We start from the raw sequence: 16,716 nt of genomic DNA, 5'->3' as shown, positions 1-16,716 counted from the left end.
TCTGCACACACACAGCAGTGAACACACACACACACCGTGAACACACACCTGGAGCAGTGGGCAGCCATTTATGCTGGGGAGCAGTTGGGGGTTCGGTGCCTTGCTCAAGGGCACCTCAGTCGTGGTATTGAAGGTGGAAGAGAGCGCTGTACATTCACTCCCCCCACCTACAATCCCTGCCGGTACGAGACTCGAAATCGCAACCTTTGGGTTACGAGTCCGACTCTAACCATTAGGCCACGACTTCCCCATTCACTTTTGCCCATGTGAGTGTTTTCCCTCACTTTTGAGCCCACTTTTGCTGATGTCCGTTGCCTCAACTTGAATACTGTTAAGTGAAACTGTCATTGTTTAAATCTTTGCAAGTGGGCTAAGCAGATTTTTTACACGCAAGCCGTTCTATAGGTTCCTAGTCCTGTTATGTATGTTCCTGAAGGCAATGTGGATGTTTGGCTCAGTGAGAGAAGCCAAATCTGGATTAAAAGTAAATAAAACTCGGTTTGAGGAGATGTTTGGTTCAGTTGGCCATGTAACTTCTACAGTGCATTCTGGGTCCAGTTCCCATGGTGTTTTATGGGAGTTGGTAGGGAATTCATTCTTTTTCCTAGAGATGTTGGAAAGTCGTAGAGTTTTCTTCGCCACCTCACATTTACAGTGACTTGAGTTATTCGTGAAGGGTTCCAAGAACAAGGACAAGAACAAAGAAGAGATGACTCCCATTTAATTGCCTTCAGTGTCTTTTCATGTCTGATCAATTATACAAACACACTCCTCTTAACAGTAAAAGTTCCCAGACTTCTGTTCTCATGTGTTGTGTATCTCTCTGTAGGATGCGTGAGGACATGTCGAGCGTGGTGTGTGTGAAGGAGACGGACGGGCAGGGGGACCCCGGAGAGAAGCTGTCCCAGGATGAGCTGCTATGTCGGACACGAGAGGTCATGCAGGGGCTGGAGGCGCTCCGTGCAGAACATCAGACCATCCTGGAGGGGCTGATGGGGACCTTGCACTGCCTCAAACAGAGCCAGGAGGGTCGTGCTGTTGAGGAGAAGACAGCCATGATCCAACGCTCTATGGAGATGCTGGAGCTGGGCCTTAGTGAAGCACAGGTGCAGTGTGGAAATGCTTCCAAAGTGGGATGAAATAGGGAATGTTTTTTTTTTATAAATTTTCTTGTAACCATAGTAACAGGAAGGCTACTTTCTCTCTTTCTTTCTTTTATCGATCGGCACAGGTGATGATGGCTCTGTCAGGGCATCTGAGTGCAGTGGAGGCAGAGAAACAGAAGCTTCGAGCACAGGTACAAACACAGACACACTGCACCACATCAAAAATTTAATCGTGCTCTTGGGTTCAGTGGCGCACAGGCACACAAGTTTGGTTTGATTGTAAGATCCAAACTCAAATTCAGTTCCATCCCCCTGCACTAATTTGATATGTTTTGACATTGTATTTGACATTGTATTATTTGGCTCCAAGTTGGGTCAAGTCAATTTTTAAAAAATTAAATTAAAATCACATTGTTAATCAAATTCTTGGCTAGTTACTAAATTACCAACAGTTACCAAGAAATATCATATACCGTAAACAAGTATCCTGTTAAATTTATGGTAAAAACTGGCAGCTGTTGTTCACTGTAAAAATATTACAGGATTGCATATTAGTGCCTGTTTTACTTAATAGTGATATATTGTTAGTATACCAATCTGCATGAACTACCAAAATCTGCTTTTTACCTTAAAATGTAGTGATGCTGTAAGTCAAGTCACCTTTGTTTCTGTAGCGCTTTATATACAGTACAGATTGTGTCAAAGCAGCTTCACAGTGATAAACAGGAAAACAGGCAAATCAATTATGGAAACAGAACTATGGAGTCAATTCACCATAATAATACAGGTGGTGAAATAGAAGGATGAATTATTTATAAGTGGCCTGTCCATAAAACAGGGTCATACACAAAAAATACACACTGAAATGACAACACTGAGATAATGCATTAAACAATTAAATAACATATATGTAACACAAACACATCTTATTGTACGTTAATGTAGAAACAAAACATATGATTTCACACAAGGAATGTCTTTTTTTCTGTTTTTCAGTGTAAATGATATGGTCATTTATAGTTTTTACTTCCAAAAACCATACAGTTGACAGTATTTTACAGTAAAATTACATAAAATGCAAGTTTTCACTGTATATGGTAAGGTAACTTACAGTTCACCAATTAACAGGTTTTTACTAAAGTATTTTTACTATTTTTTACAAACTTTTTTTACAGTGTACAATAATATATAATTATTTTATATATTTTTTTTTTATGACTCATTATTAATAGTTTTGCTTCATGCATGTCCCTCATTAAAGATTAGAAATATAAGATAATGTTTTTGGCTTATAATGCTCTTATTCACCTCTGTGCTGGTGGGTTTGGTTTATGGATTTATTGAGGATTTTTCTTTTAATGACTATGGGTAAAAGAAAGGGGAAAATATTTCCTGAAGTAGGGCTGCTGAAAAAGTGGGCTGTTGCTGTTCTCTTCCACAAATGAGTGTAAAAGCTCTAGTGTGAAAATGCCCTGAGGCTGCTTTTCCTGTTCTCCAGGTGCGGAGGCTGTGTCAGGAGAACCAGTGGCTGAGAGACGAGCTGGCAGGAACCCAGCAGCGGCTGCAGAAGAGTGAGCAGAGCGTGGCCCAGCTGGAGGAGGAGAAGAAACATCTGGAGTTCATGAACCAGCTCAAGAAATATGACCAGGACCTCAGCCCATCAGTGAGACTCGATCTTGTTTTCCTCCTGACGTCTGTCATAGAACCTTTATCTCTGTGTGCCTTTTTTTCTGAAGTCTCACTCTGTGCTTCTCTCCACCTCTTTCCACCTCACTCTCATCAGGATGATAAGGACTCTGATTCTAGTAGGGAGACACTGGATGATCTTTTCCCAGATGAGCAGGATGAGCCGGGCCATGGCAGTAAGAAGCACTCATCTCCGGTCCTCTGACCTGGCAAAACACAGGACACATAGAAAAGTCAAATTCAAAATATAGACCTATCCCAATTAAAACACTATGGTATGAAGTACCATTGACATATCATGATACTAGAAAGTGGTAACCACTCAGGCTAATGGTATACAAGTCTCAGCAAAGTCAGTGACCACTAGTAAAAAAGTTTCTAATTTTAAACAATTTGTCACAAATTTGCTTACATTTGTTTTAATGTGACATAAAAATAAATAATAATGAAATAAATTATCATTTATAAATATAATAAATGATAAATATAAAATGTATATTTTTAATTAAATTTCTACACTAACATTCAGAACTTTGGAGTCAGTAAGGATTTTCAATTGTTTTTGAAAAGTCTCTTATTCTCACTAAGTGCATTTATTTGACCAAAAATACAGTAAAACAGTAATATTGTGAAATATTATTACAGTTTAAAATAACTGTTTTCTATTTTAATATATTTTAAAATGTAATTTATTCCTGTGATTTCAACAGCCATTTCTCCAGTCTTCATTCCGAAATAATTTTAATATGCTGTTTGGGTGCTCAAGAAACATTTCTTACACAGTATATTAATAGCTTAATATTTTTGTGAAAATCGTGATACTTTTTTTCAAGTTTCTTTGATGAATAGAAAGTTCAAAAGAGCACAGTTTATTTGAAATAGAAATATTTTTTAACAAGTCTTTACTGTCATTTTGGATCAATTTACTGCATACTTTCTGAATAAAAATATTAATTTCTTTAAAAAAATTAACTTAATGACTCCACATTTTGAACAGTAATGTATATTAAATAAATCTCTATATTTATATAAATGTATATTCACACAAACAAATAATCTATTTATATCTGGGTTTAAATGAGACAATCACAGATTTTCAATGTGGTCTCAGACTTTTGTACCCCGCTGTACTTCACTGTAGTATGATATCATATCACCATCTGATACCATCACCGTACACTGAAATTTTTCATTTTAATATTTAAAAAATGTGCAATGACCTCGAAATATAATTTTCTTGAGAGTGAAAAAATATATTACATTCATTTGACATATATTACATTCTCCTCTTACTCTTTTCGTATCCGTATATTTTACCACAATTGTATTTTAGTCAACTAAAAAGTGTAAATTATGGAAAACTAAAATGTGCAGTGGGTTGATGGGGGAAGGGAAACAAACAACAGTTCCTTTCCTTATTTTCTGCTAGAAAGAGTTTCCTGTCTTGTATTTCCTTTCATCCCCTCCACTTTCTCTGTTCTCCTGCCTGATAATTGGCTCATTGACTGCAGAGCAGGATCAAAGGGCAGCGTGGGTCGTGTTGTGACAGAGAGCGCTCCAGTGCACGGGAGTTTGCGGCATCATATGTCACAGGCTGACACTGCTGAGTCCTGAGCGTGCTCAGATTAGCCCTCATTCTGACACATGAATGCCAGACGGCTGTTTCTCTCTCAATGATGCATCCCTGCAGTAAATGATCTCCAGCAGGCGTTTTCAAAGAGGCCGACATTAATCTGCTCTAAGAAAGATCGCATTAATCTCTTCTTCTCATTCCTGAAGTGCTGCCAATGTAATCCTTTCACTGTCACTTTGCCATGTTTTTAATAATTTTTAGTTTATTTGAGTTGGCTAATTTGAAGTTAGCTTCGGTCTTTTAAGTCTGAGGCAAGTTCACATCGGGAAATACATGCTTTTAGATCTTGTGCCTATAAGTGACCTTAAGAAGTGCTTAGAAAGAAGCTACTTGTTGACTTTTGCTAATTGACCATCTTAACTCAAACACACAGATTTTGTTCCAGAAGAAAGTTAAATGTCTGCTGCTGTCTACATTGGCAGCATCTGAAATGAAACCTGAAAAGAGAGATTTGAAACACCCTGCTTTAACAGCATCTCTGTTAGTGATCACTCATGAGAACCACACAAGACACTTCAATTCCAATACCAAATTATTACATTCCAATAGCAGGGCCATTCGAGGGCCTCAGTAAACTTCTGCTGGGCCTCAAGATGACTTAAAAGTATTTAAATGAAATCTGATTTTTTTTAAATTATATTTTATGTGTTATAATTTTTTATTATTATTACAATTATTATTAATATATTACAGTAATCTAACTAATAAAAATACATATGAAAATATGCATGAAATCAAGTGTAATCTGAAATCATATTTCTTTTCTCCCGTCAATAATTATTGTTTTTATTTAATTTAATATCAACACTCCTAGTTTCTGTTAATAAAACAGTGGGGGGCCTTCCAACTCAGAAAAGTTGAGAAACTCTACTATAGTCTGATATTAGCATGTTGCTAAGCTAACAAAAATGTTCTAATAAGCACTAAAATGCTTACAAATATTAAGTAAAAGTTTTATATTTAGATGTAGATGTAATGTTGAATGAAATATTTTATCTCTCAACATTTTTCACTGAGTTTGCCAAAGTGCATTCTGGTATTTCCTTATATTTCCTGGTATATACCACAAATACTAAAGCGATGCACCTTCGAAGGCACTATCATATTGCTGCCTCTACTGTGTGGAATACCATTTGTTTTGGGTCCGTCATGCCTACAAATACTGTCTAGGTAGGCAGCTCACTAGGTATGGGAACTAAGGTTGGGCCAATAGATGATGCCATCGTCCATCACGATGGCTGACAGACATCATGATTTTGAGCCGGCATCGTGATCCACACCATCCGCGTGCAGCCCAATTTTTTGTGACCATGCAGGTTGTTTTCAATGTTTTGGCAGATGGCCATCTAGCGAAACAGCCATAGACACAGCAGATATTTAGTTGTAAGATTTTTACCAAGTATTATACATTTTGTTTTACCGTATCTCATTCTCTCTTGCCCCACCAGTCCAGCCTCCTCACAGCAGTGCAGTGGCAGCAGCGCAGCAGGGCGGTTACGAGATCCCCGCTCGTCTCAGAACCCTCCACAATCTGGTGATCCAGTACGCCTCGCAGGGCAGGTATGAGGTGGCCGTTCCTCTCTGCAAACAGGCTCTGGAAGATCTGGAGAAAACATCTGGACACGATCATCCTGATGTAGCCACCATGCTCAACATTCTCGCCCTCGTCTACAGGTCAGCAGAAAACTTCAGCTTTGTAATATATATTTGTCCACTGTCCACTCAGCTGACTTTACTGTATAGTTTTAAGCATGTTAGTCACAAGTACTGCTCACGTATGTGGACTACCATTCAAAAGTTTGGGGGCAGTAAGATTTTATTTTTTTTAAAGGGGTCATATGATGCTATTTTAAAGATGCTTTCACACTGAAACACACAGCGTCTCCCTGACATGGCTGCATCAACACAACTGCTGTTCCTGAAACCACGCCTTCTTTCTTTGCGTGCACATTTGGGCGGCATTATGCTAATATTTCCACATAGTGACTTAGATATGTGGGGGCGTGTTAGAACGAGCCGTTTTAGGTAGGCGTGGTTGACTGAACTTTTATAAAGAATATCTCTTTGGATTTGAGACTTTAGTCTTTGCAACTTTACAGATCTTCTTTATGCACCAAGAGCTTGTAACACTCCAAAGAGAAAGGAAAAATTTAAATCGCATCATATGACCCCTTTAAACCGCACTGTGGTATCAACAAGTGCTTCAAACAAATAGGTTGAGAACCTCATCATCTATAGCTTTTGTTGTAAACTATGGTAATATCCGGTTTGCAAAGCATTTGGGACACTAGGCTATTGTGCCATCACCCTGTTGCCATGGAAACAGCTTTTTTTCTGAAAGACCTTAGCAACAGCCCTTTGTTGCACAACGAATTGCAGTAGATTGATTTGAATGTGATTTCTGCTCTTCAGGGACCAGAATAAATACAAAGAGGCAGCAAACCTCCTTAATGATGCACTGGCCATCAGAGAGAAGACCCTGGGCAGAGACCACCCTGCGGTAAGAACCCGTCCTACACTCTTCAGTGTGTCTGGCTCTATGTGCTCTCCACATTACAGGAAAAAACAGTGTAAACAGCTTGTCTCTTCTGTGTGTGTGTGAGCATGTTGTGTGTGTATATTGAAATAAGCAGCACAGGCTGCTGACGTTTATTAAGTTTGTCATGTGAAGCTTATGTCTTGCCCTCCCATCAGGACCAGCGTCCCACAATTCTCTGCAGAGGTTAGATACTTTAACACCTCTTATAGACCTGTCTTCTGTTTCATTCTCTATCTTCTAGCTGGCTGCTTTCTAAAGCTGGATGATGTATTGATTTTTCACAAAATTTATTCATGATGATTTTTGGGCGATATGAAATTGAGCAACATTGTGAGTTTCGTAATGATTTTAATGCACTTTTCAAACAGGTATCACAATCCTCCAGACTAAAAACTTGCACTTCATTATTTGTTTGCATCATCACTCAAAAAACATATATATACAAAGTCTTTGAATATAATATTTTGATGTATTATTACTGTGTACTGTTATACTGGTGAATGTAAATGAAAATGTTTAAATATAATTTTTCATTGTGTGCATTTGTTGAAAAACTTGGGGGAAACATGCCTGGATTATTTATTTTCTTTTTACTTTTTTTAGTGCTTACATGAAACATTCTGAATCTAGTATTTGTCTGAAATTGCTATTTGATGAAATGAAAAATCATCCTTTTTAACACCGTAATAAATATCAGAATAAATACATAAATATAGTATTATGAATATAATATAAATATGTAATATCATCAAAAGACAAAATATTCGCTATATATCGCCCAGCCCTACTGTATCTCTTTTCCTTTTTCTCACGCTTGCCGTCTGTCACACAGGCATGTGTCTCACATGCACTGAGGTATCTAAATCAAAGTTTGATCAGAACACATCTGTAACAGCACAGGGTGTTTATGTGTGTATGCTAGCGTGCTAGGCAGCCACAATGGGGACATTTCACCTTGATCAGATTTCCAGCAAGTAATCATTTTCAGTAAGATGAAATGACTGCTTGTATATAAATGATTGCACCAATTCACAATTGTTGATTTGTTCTTTTGATTGTTTTATTTGACTTTTGTAGCTGTATGACTGAAATATATCTATGTCTATAAATGTATATATTCATGTTTTCCTGCGTATGCAGGTGGCTGCCACATTGAACAACCTGGCCGTTCTTTATGGCAAACGAGGGAAGTACAAGGAAGCAGAGCCTCTGTGTAAAAGGGCACTGGAGATCAGAGAGAAGGTGGGTGAAAGGTCAACCTGATGAATCATGTGTATGACTTTGTAATAACTTTAGTCTTTATTCCCAATCGGTTTTGCAAAGCATAACTCGTATTCTCAGTTCTGTACATTGCCTTTCTCTCTCTATGTTTCATCCCTTTCATTAAAAGACTAAAGAATAAAGCATCTAACTTCAGAAACTAGTTTTGTGAAAAGAGTCTCGAAACATCTTGGAAATGTTTATGTTCTGAGCTCTAAGCAATGAAGCTGAAGAAACCCTATTTATTTTCTTAGGGGTTATTACTATTCTGCATTAACTTTTAAAATGCTAAACTTTGTGAACTTAAAAAACCTGAAATTACACACAAGCCTCTTTTTCAAGTTGTGTTTGTAGAGATCAGGAAGACTGACACCTATCTTTCCAAAATAGGACATTTATATTTTTCCATTGGACCTCTTGCGAAGGACTTACTATTTCAGTTCACTATTTAAGACTATTTTCTGCTACTTGGAGTTTTATTGTGATCTTCCCCTTCCACAGTCCTCTGTCCAACTTTTTTCTCCTATCCAAATATACCACATTGCAGAACAGCACACCTGCAGCAGCCACACAGCCTCTGTGCAGATGAGGATGGTGTGCTTAGACACGCTGTGTCACAGATTTATTTCGATCTCTTTATGGGGAGTTTTCTTCTAAGCCTGTGTGATAAAGCTCTTACTGGAAGTCTTGAGAGTCTTACTCAGAGTGCTGCGTCTCGCACATGCAGAGCTGAGAGAAAGCTTATACAACCTGCTGAATCCAAACCCTCGTCGCTTCACTTCTGCAGACATTTCACATTGTCCTTTCTTGGGCGGTATTAACAAAAACGTACACTACCTTTCAAAAGTTTGGAGTCAGTAAGATTTGTTTGTTTATAAAGAAATTAATACTTAAATTCAGCAAGGATGCATTAAATTGAGCAAAAGTGACAGTAAAAGAGTAGACGTTCATAATATTTCAAAAGGTTTCTATTTCAAATAAATGCTACTCTTTTGAACTTTCTGTTCATCAAAGAATCCTGAAAAAATGCATCATGCTTTTAACAAAAATATGAAGCAGAATGATTTCAGAAGAAACATGTGACACTGAAGACTGGAGTAATGGCTGCTGAAAGCTTTGCATCACCGGTATCAGTTACATGTTAAAATATATTCAAATAGAAAGTATATATAAAATCGTAAAAATATAAGCGGCCATTTATACAGAATGCATTTTGCTTTAAAAAAAAAAAAAAAAAGAAGTGAGGAGCGGGTAGTGGAATAAAAAAATGAAAGGTCTAGAGATCTTTTTTAAAATTTGAACTACTTTTAACTTGAGCACCACTATTTTAGACCGATGTCATGTGCAAGACATTGCAAAAGACGTGAGACACAAATGCAATGATCAAACACATCCATTTATCTAATTTTTACATAGAAAAACTAGAAAAGCAGCGCAGTGGAATGCAAAAACGCAAGTGCTTTAACTTGAGCATTTCATTTTTTTAAAAACCGTGTCATGCACAAGGTGCTGCAAAAAAAGCGAGGCGCAAGTGCAGCAGTCAACTCTAGTGCATATTTACATAGAATAACAATGCAAAAGTTGGACAGTGAAATGCAAAAACGTGAGACGCAAGGCAGTGAGATGAAAAAAAACGCAAGGTCTAGAGATGCATTTTTTTAAAAAGGTTGAAAAACGTTTTACTTGCAGCATCTTGCGCATGACAGCGTTCTGAAAACGTGGCACTTTTTAGAATGCTGTATCGTGCAAGATGCTGCAAAAGATGTGGTCAGACACATCTGTCTAGTGCAGGGGTAGGCAAGTTCGGTCCTAGAGAGCCGCAGTCCTGCAGAGTTCAGCTCCAACCCTGAAAAAAAAACTCACCTGCCTATAGCCTTAGTAATCCTGAAGACATTGATTAGCTTGTTCAGGTGTGTTTGATTAGGGTTGGAGCTGAACTCTGCAGGACTGCGGTTCTCTAGGACCGAACTTGCCTACCCCTGGTGTAGTGCATGTTTGCATAGAAAAACAGCACAGTGGAATGCAAAAACTCGTTCTGTGTGAATGGCCCTTCAGAGTAGCTATTTTAACTAATAGACCTAACCTCTCCAAACAGCCGAATAACCTGGTAATCCACTGTCGGTCTGTGGGTGGGTGTAAACTGCTACAATCAGTGTAAGACAAGATAATGTCTCAAGGAGCTGAATAACCTGCCGTGTGTTTGTTTTTGTTTGTCAGGTGCTAGGAAAGGACCACCCTGATGTTGCCAAGCAGCTGAATAATCTGGCCTTGCTGTGTCAGAACCAAGGCAAGTATGAAGAGGTGGAGTACTACTACCAGAGGGCCCTGGACATCTACCAGACCAATCTGGGCCCTGACGACCCCAATGTGGCCAAGACCAAAAACAACCTGGTACAAACCCACTCACACTTCACACTCTACATTCATTTAAAAATGCAGACTTCCATTTGTGGATATCATTTGTGGATATATGCATTTCTGAGTATGTTTAGAGAAAAACAAAACCTCCTACAGACTGTCAGAGCTAAATAATAGATTAACTTAGCAATAAAATATCCCATTATAATACCACAGGTTCATTTTGAAATGATGATCTGACTCTGTCAGCTTTTGTTTAAGGTTTAAGAAATGTATCCATATGGTGTTGAGTCTGCTGTGTTATTTGCTGCAGGATTTCTGTCATCTCAGCGGATTGTACTCATCAGAGATATGGATCATTCAGGTTTTAGTGTAATGGAAGAAGCTTTTAGAGTAAATACACTCCTGCTCAGACTCAGACATCTTTCAGCAGACTGAGGTTTAGGTTTTCTGCAAGTTATGATTAGATGTGCCAATGTATCAGCCACTGATCAGACAATTGTGGATCAAATTAACACCAACTGCAATCAAGCACAAGCACTGCTTTATTTCTAATTAATTAGGTGCATATATTGTAGTGTATAGGGTCTATCAACTTTTTTTGTAATTAATGAATATACATACTCAAGTGAAATCTGGAACATGTGATTGTTGTTATCTACTAAAAATATTCAAGTAAGTCCATCCTTCTTAATGATCCATTTGTTCTCTTTCTCAGGCTTCATGCTATCTGAAGCAGGGGAAGTTTAAGCAGGCGGAGACTCTGTATAAAGAGATCCTCACCAGAGCCCATGAGAGAGAGTTTGGCTCTGTAGATGGTACGTGTGCATTTATTCCTGATCCAAGCATTTTCAGAATATCTTTTATGTTGTTCTCTATAGGGTATTTAAATTTGCTCTATAATATTCTACTCAAAACTACAGCTCACAAACGTTCTAAATAGGGTTTATGCTGTCAGCAGCAGCTCAGCTAAGGACACTGGAATTTACACACAATTCATAATGAAGCTTAACGTGCTCTATAGAGCTGGGGAATATGATTTTATTCATTTTAAATGTGTTATGATGTTGCTGGTAATATAAAGTTAATCATCGTGAAAATGGCTATATTTGGCCGTTATGTTTGCTGAAGATTGCTTCATTAGATTAATTTTGTAATCATGAGATCGCTTGAGAGCGCTCAGCCAGAAATGGTTTAATATAGTTTAATAAAATGTTTTAATATTGTCTCTGTCGGTATCTGTTGGCAAGTGCCATTCATTTCCTTGAGTCATTTCAAGCTATTGTCCATAGTTTCAGTGAATCTTTAAAACTGACTAATCAGTTTTGAATTTATTTGTGTCATTTCTTATCTTAAAATGTTTTAGTAAGAAATATATGTAAATGTTGCTGTTTATTACTGTTTATTGCTATATTAGTGCCTATAGCATGTGATATATAACTATATAACTGTGAACATGATAAAAAAAAAACATTTATAAATAAATATTTATTTATTTTAATCTAATTAGCTAGATGTTTGTTTAGGAAAATATGTCCTGCTCTTTTAAGCCATTTCAGTGAAAATACATAAATATTGATATGTATTCATTCATGTCAGAAGGCTAAAAATATCAAGACAATATTTATATCACCCAGCCCTAATGCTTACACATCTTTTTGACTTTTGCACTAGTATCCTCTTTCTTTCTCTTACTAGCTTGAATATCAAGACAATATTTATATCACCCAGCCCTAATGCTTACACACCTTTTTGACTTTTGCACTAGTATCCTCTTTCTTTCTCTTACTAGCTTGCTAGCTCACACACACACACACACACACACACTAATTGATAGGTAGAGATGTTGATCAGTTGTGAAGCTCTAACAGAGAGCTCAGTTGTAAGCTAAAAGCTCCCACTGTGTCTGTCAGTGAACTCACTGATCACCTCAGGCACTAGAACACCATCACTCATTATATTGAACTTAATGGCTGTGTGTGTGTGTGTGTGTGTGTGTGTTTGGGCTTGAACTGATGCTGTTTTTATGTCCTTGGTTTCCCCCTGCAGATGAAAATAAACCCATCTGGATGCATGCAGAGGAGAGAGAAGAACAGAGCAAGGTGAGGACAGGTCAAGGGTCACATGAGAAGAGTAATTTAGTAATTTGCTGGTAATCTGTTAATGTCAGATAATTGTGTCAGATAAATGTCAGGTAATTGTGGTGAACACGGTAGAAATTATAACTTTTTAACATTGAATATCAGCATTGTCCAGATGGTGCTTTCAGTGTTTCTGAGATTTTGAGAGTTAAGTGCTTCCTTTGTTTCAGGGCAAGCAGAAGGATGGTTCTCCGTTTGGAGAGTATGGTGGCTGGTACAAGGCCTGTAAAGTAGACAGGTCAGATATTTCCTCATCTGCTGCATACATATATATATATATATATATATATATATATATACACTTTCGACCAGAAAAGTCTCTTATGCTCATCAAGGCTTTTATTGGATCAAAAATAAAGTAAAAACTGTAATATTGTGAAATATCACATTTTAAAAACTTTTTTTAATTTTAATATATTTAAAAATATTGGTGCTCAATTATTAGTAATGGTTCCTATTACTGTGTCAAGATTATTTGATGAATAAACAGTTTAATGAACAGCATTTTTTTTTTATATAATTTTTTGTAACATTATAAAGCTCTTTACTGCCACTTTTGATCAATTAAACCCATCCTTGCTAAATAAAAGTATTATTACTCCAGACTTTTGAATGGTGGTGCATCATGGTTTCCACAAAAATATGAAGCAGCACAACTATTTTCAACATAATAATAATAATAATAAACATATTATTATATCTTAATTATTCCAAACTTTTGTCCAGCAATATAGTATTTTATTATTATTATTTATTTGTTTATTATTAAATAAAATGTGTAAAATATGTTACTTTATTCTAAGTGTTCAAAATGCCTTTTCTATACAACAAACGTGTGGTGAATATATAGCTTAAAAAAGGGACAAAAAGTGCCATATTAATGTCATAAAAGTACTCTGTGCAACTTTTAAGATTTCCTAGAATATGGAGTCAGTGTCATTTTCTATAAATAGGTAATTAGATATATAGGTTGTTAAAAAAAGATTGAGTTCAGATCACATTTGTTCATTTTCAGTGTGTTGTCTTGTCTCTGTTCCTGCAGGGTCTGGACACGGCACATAAGCAGCGTGTGGCAGAGGTGCTGGGAGACCCTGAAGTACGAGAGAAGCAGCGGAGCCGTGAGAGCCTGACCTCAGACACGGTGAAGTACGAAAGCGGCCCTGACGGAGGAGAGGAATCTCGGAGCTCTCTACAAGAGACAGGGCAAGTTTGAGGCTGCAGAGACTCTGGAGGAGGCGGCTCTGCGCTCTAGAAAGCAGGTCTGTGTGTGTGTGTGCTCTGTTAGTCAGATGTAAATGGGTCAACTATGAATTGAAATCTGTCACTCAGGATTCAATAGGTTTTTATTAAGGCCTCATAAAGGTTTAGCTAGGCATGTAGTCAGGTGTTTAAAGATTTCTGTAATGCTATTACAGTTAAAGCTCTTCTGGCTGCAATTATGTTTATCAGTCTTTCCCTTAGCTTAAAAAAGGGACAAAAAGTGCCATATTAATGTCATAAAAGTACTCTGTGCAACTTTTAAGATTTCCTAGAATATGGAGTCAGTGTCATTTTCTATAAATAGGTAATTAGATATATAGGTTGTTAAAAAAAGATTGAGTTCAGATCACATTTGTTCATTTTCAGTGTGTTGTCTTGTCTCTGTTCCTGCAGGGTCTGGACACGGCACATAAGCAGCGTGTGGCAGAGGTGCTGGGAGACCCTGAAGTACGAGAGAAGCAGCGGAGCCGTGAGAGCCTGACCTCAGACACGGTGAAGTACGAAAGCGGCCCTGACGGAGGAGAGGAAGTGAGTATGAGCGTGGAGTGGAACGGGGTAAGTACAGTACACACCGCCCAGCCCCACACACACTATAATGCCCCATAAGTCTCAGAGTCCTGGCAGGCAGAAATATACAGTGAAAGGATAGTGACATAGGGCAGCTTGTAATTCTGACCAGACAAGACACAATGAAGCCCCTCATGGGCCTCTGAATATATCCACCCCACCTCACATCCATAATTAGATTACATGAAGAATAGTGCATTCGTGTCTGTGCCAGTTACTTAAAACAGGAACATGAATCACTGGAAGCAGATCAAACCTTAAATTAGATGCAGCTAATTATATTGTCTCATTTGATTAGAGGACTATTGATTGGCAACAGTGGCTTGTATGGGGTTTAGTATCAAAAGTATAAAAGTAACCAAAGTCAGTTTAGTACTGTTGTTCTCAGAGACCAACAGTAAGAATGGCATGTGGAAAGACCCTCAAGAAGGCATCTCCAGGCCTGTGTTTCTGGGGGTCAAATAGTGCTGGATTAGAGTTACTCTTTATACTTTGTGACTCCATACATTGTTGCAGTCATAGTCCTCATGCTGATTGAGTGTCTGATCTGTTTGCCTGTAGAGCTTAATAGTGGCCTGACTTGAAACCCTATTAACCCTTTCAACCCTGAATTAACTACATCCATTCACTGTTGAGGTTGTATTGTACATACTGTTATATTTAGTACATACAGTATATTTTATACATACTCATTTATATGTAATATGCTACCAGTTAAACATTTAGAGACACTTGACTGAATTTGTTTGATTTTAAAACCTTTTGATTTAAAGTCTTATGCAGAAATGCTTGAAGTTAATTTTGTAAACAGATTCTTCAGATACACTTTGATGTTTATTCTAATAATGTTATTTTATATAATAGTAGCAATAATAATAATAACTAAATTATTATATTTTTTAATATTGTTACATTTAATACATTCTGTTATTAATTAATTATAATTTTGTATTATTATTATTATTATTATTATTATTATTATTATTATAAGAGGTGTGTCCAAGCTTTTAAGTGGTAGTGTATTCATAAACACTTTCTATATCCAAAAGTATCAATGTTTGATCATTTTTCAGTTACATAAGTTAATTGATTGTATTTATATGAAATGTGTATATGAAAAATGTCTTTAGAGAGTAAAAAATTAAATTACCTGCAGTTTATAAAAAAAAATTGCTAAGCATTATTGAAATACATGCAGTTGCTGTTTTTTGGTAAACATCCTAATATTAACAATTAATTTTGTGCCAAATACAATCAATTGTTTAAAAATATTCCACAAGTTTAATGAACACTGAATGATCTAAACAGAATTCATTCATTAACTTTTTCTTTGTAGCTGTTCATTAGATGAATATGAACTCATTCTCCTCTGTAAGGCAAGTGTTTTGTAGCTGCTGTTTTGACCATCACACCTCTGCTGTAGTCTCTCTGCAATTCTGAGTCACAACTTTTATGCTGCCATAGCAACAGTAACCATAGTGCCAAGACAACCAATCAGCATCCCCCCTGGCGAGATCCCACCCCAACTCAGATTGTGGGAGGCTCCCATCAAGCTGGTTTGGCTGTGACCTCAGTAACCTGAATTTCCCTTTTCTGTCTTTCTTGCTTATACAGTGCCTTGCGAAAGTATTCATACCCCTTCATTTTTTTTTTCACGTTTTGTTATGTTGCTGCCTTATGTTAAACTGCTTAAATGTACTTTTTTCCCCACATCAATCTACACTCCATACACCATACTGACAAAGCAAAAACAGAATTGTCACAACTTCGTAAATTAATTAAAAGTAAAAAAACTAAAATAAGTACATTGCATAAGTATTCATACCCTTAACTAAATATTTAGCTGAAGCACCTTTACAGCCTCAAGTCTTTTTTTGTTTGATGCGACAAGCTTGGTCATTAGCATTTGGCAATTATCTGCCATTCTTCACCTCGCCTCTTCACCTTTCAAGCTCTGTCAGGTTGGATGGGGGCAGACGCACATTTTCAGGTTTCTCCAGAAATATTTGATTGGGTTCAAGCTCAGGCTCTGTCTGGGCCACTCAAGGCCATTCACAGAGTTGTCTATAAGCCACTCTTGCTGTGTGTTTAGGTCCATTGTCCTGTTGGAAGGTGAACCTTCTGCCCAATCTGAGGTTCTGAATGCTCTGGACTAGGTTTTTATCA

At 37.2% G+C, this 16,716-nt stretch overlaps 1 protein-coding gene across 1 annotated transcript in view; it reads left to right on the top strand.

Moving 5' to 3' along the window:
• LOC107678539 (kinesin light chain 1-like) overlaps positions 1-16,716 on the top strand; it is a 37,480-nt gene that overhangs the window by 7,565 nt on the left and 13,199 nt on the right. The window contains exons 2-14 of the mRNA XM_016473827.1: positions 830-1,106; positions 1,232-1,297; positions 2,605-2,769; positions 2,890-2,968; positions 5,874-6,099; positions 6,838-6,925; positions 8,105-8,206; positions 10,442-10,615; positions 11,301-11,400; positions 12,632-12,684; positions 12,894-12,983; positions 13,896-13,982; positions 14,377-14,538. Coding sequence (XP_016329313.1) covers positions 831-1,106; positions 1,232-1,297; positions 2,605-2,769; positions 2,890-2,968; positions 5,874-6,099; positions 6,838-6,925; positions 8,105-8,206; positions 10,442-10,615; positions 11,301-11,400; positions 12,632-12,684; positions 12,894-12,983; positions 13,896-13,982; positions 14,377-14,538 — 1,668 coding nt within the window. The 5' untranslated portion in view covers position 830. The remainder of the gene's footprint in view (positions 1-829; positions 1,107-1,231; positions 1,298-2,604; positions 2,770-2,889; positions 2,969-5,873; positions 6,100-6,837; positions 6,926-8,104; positions 8,207-10,441; positions 10,616-11,300; positions 11,401-12,631; positions 12,685-12,893; positions 12,984-13,895; positions 13,983-14,376; positions 14,539-16,716) is intronic.

This window comes from Sinocyclocheilus anshuiensis, unplaced genomic scaffold, assembly GCF_001515605.1.
Source record: "Sinocyclocheilus anshuiensis isolate Anshui unplaced genomic scaffold, SAMN03320099.WGS_v1.1 scaffold536, whole genome shotgun sequence".
Classification (NCBI taxonomy): domain Eukaryota; kingdom Metazoa; phylum Chordata; class Actinopteri; order Cypriniformes; family Cyprinidae; genus Sinocyclocheilus; species Sinocyclocheilus anshuiensis.
The sequence above is the reverse complement of the archived record's forward strand: the minus strand, read 5'-3'. Positions and strand labels throughout refer to the sequence as shown.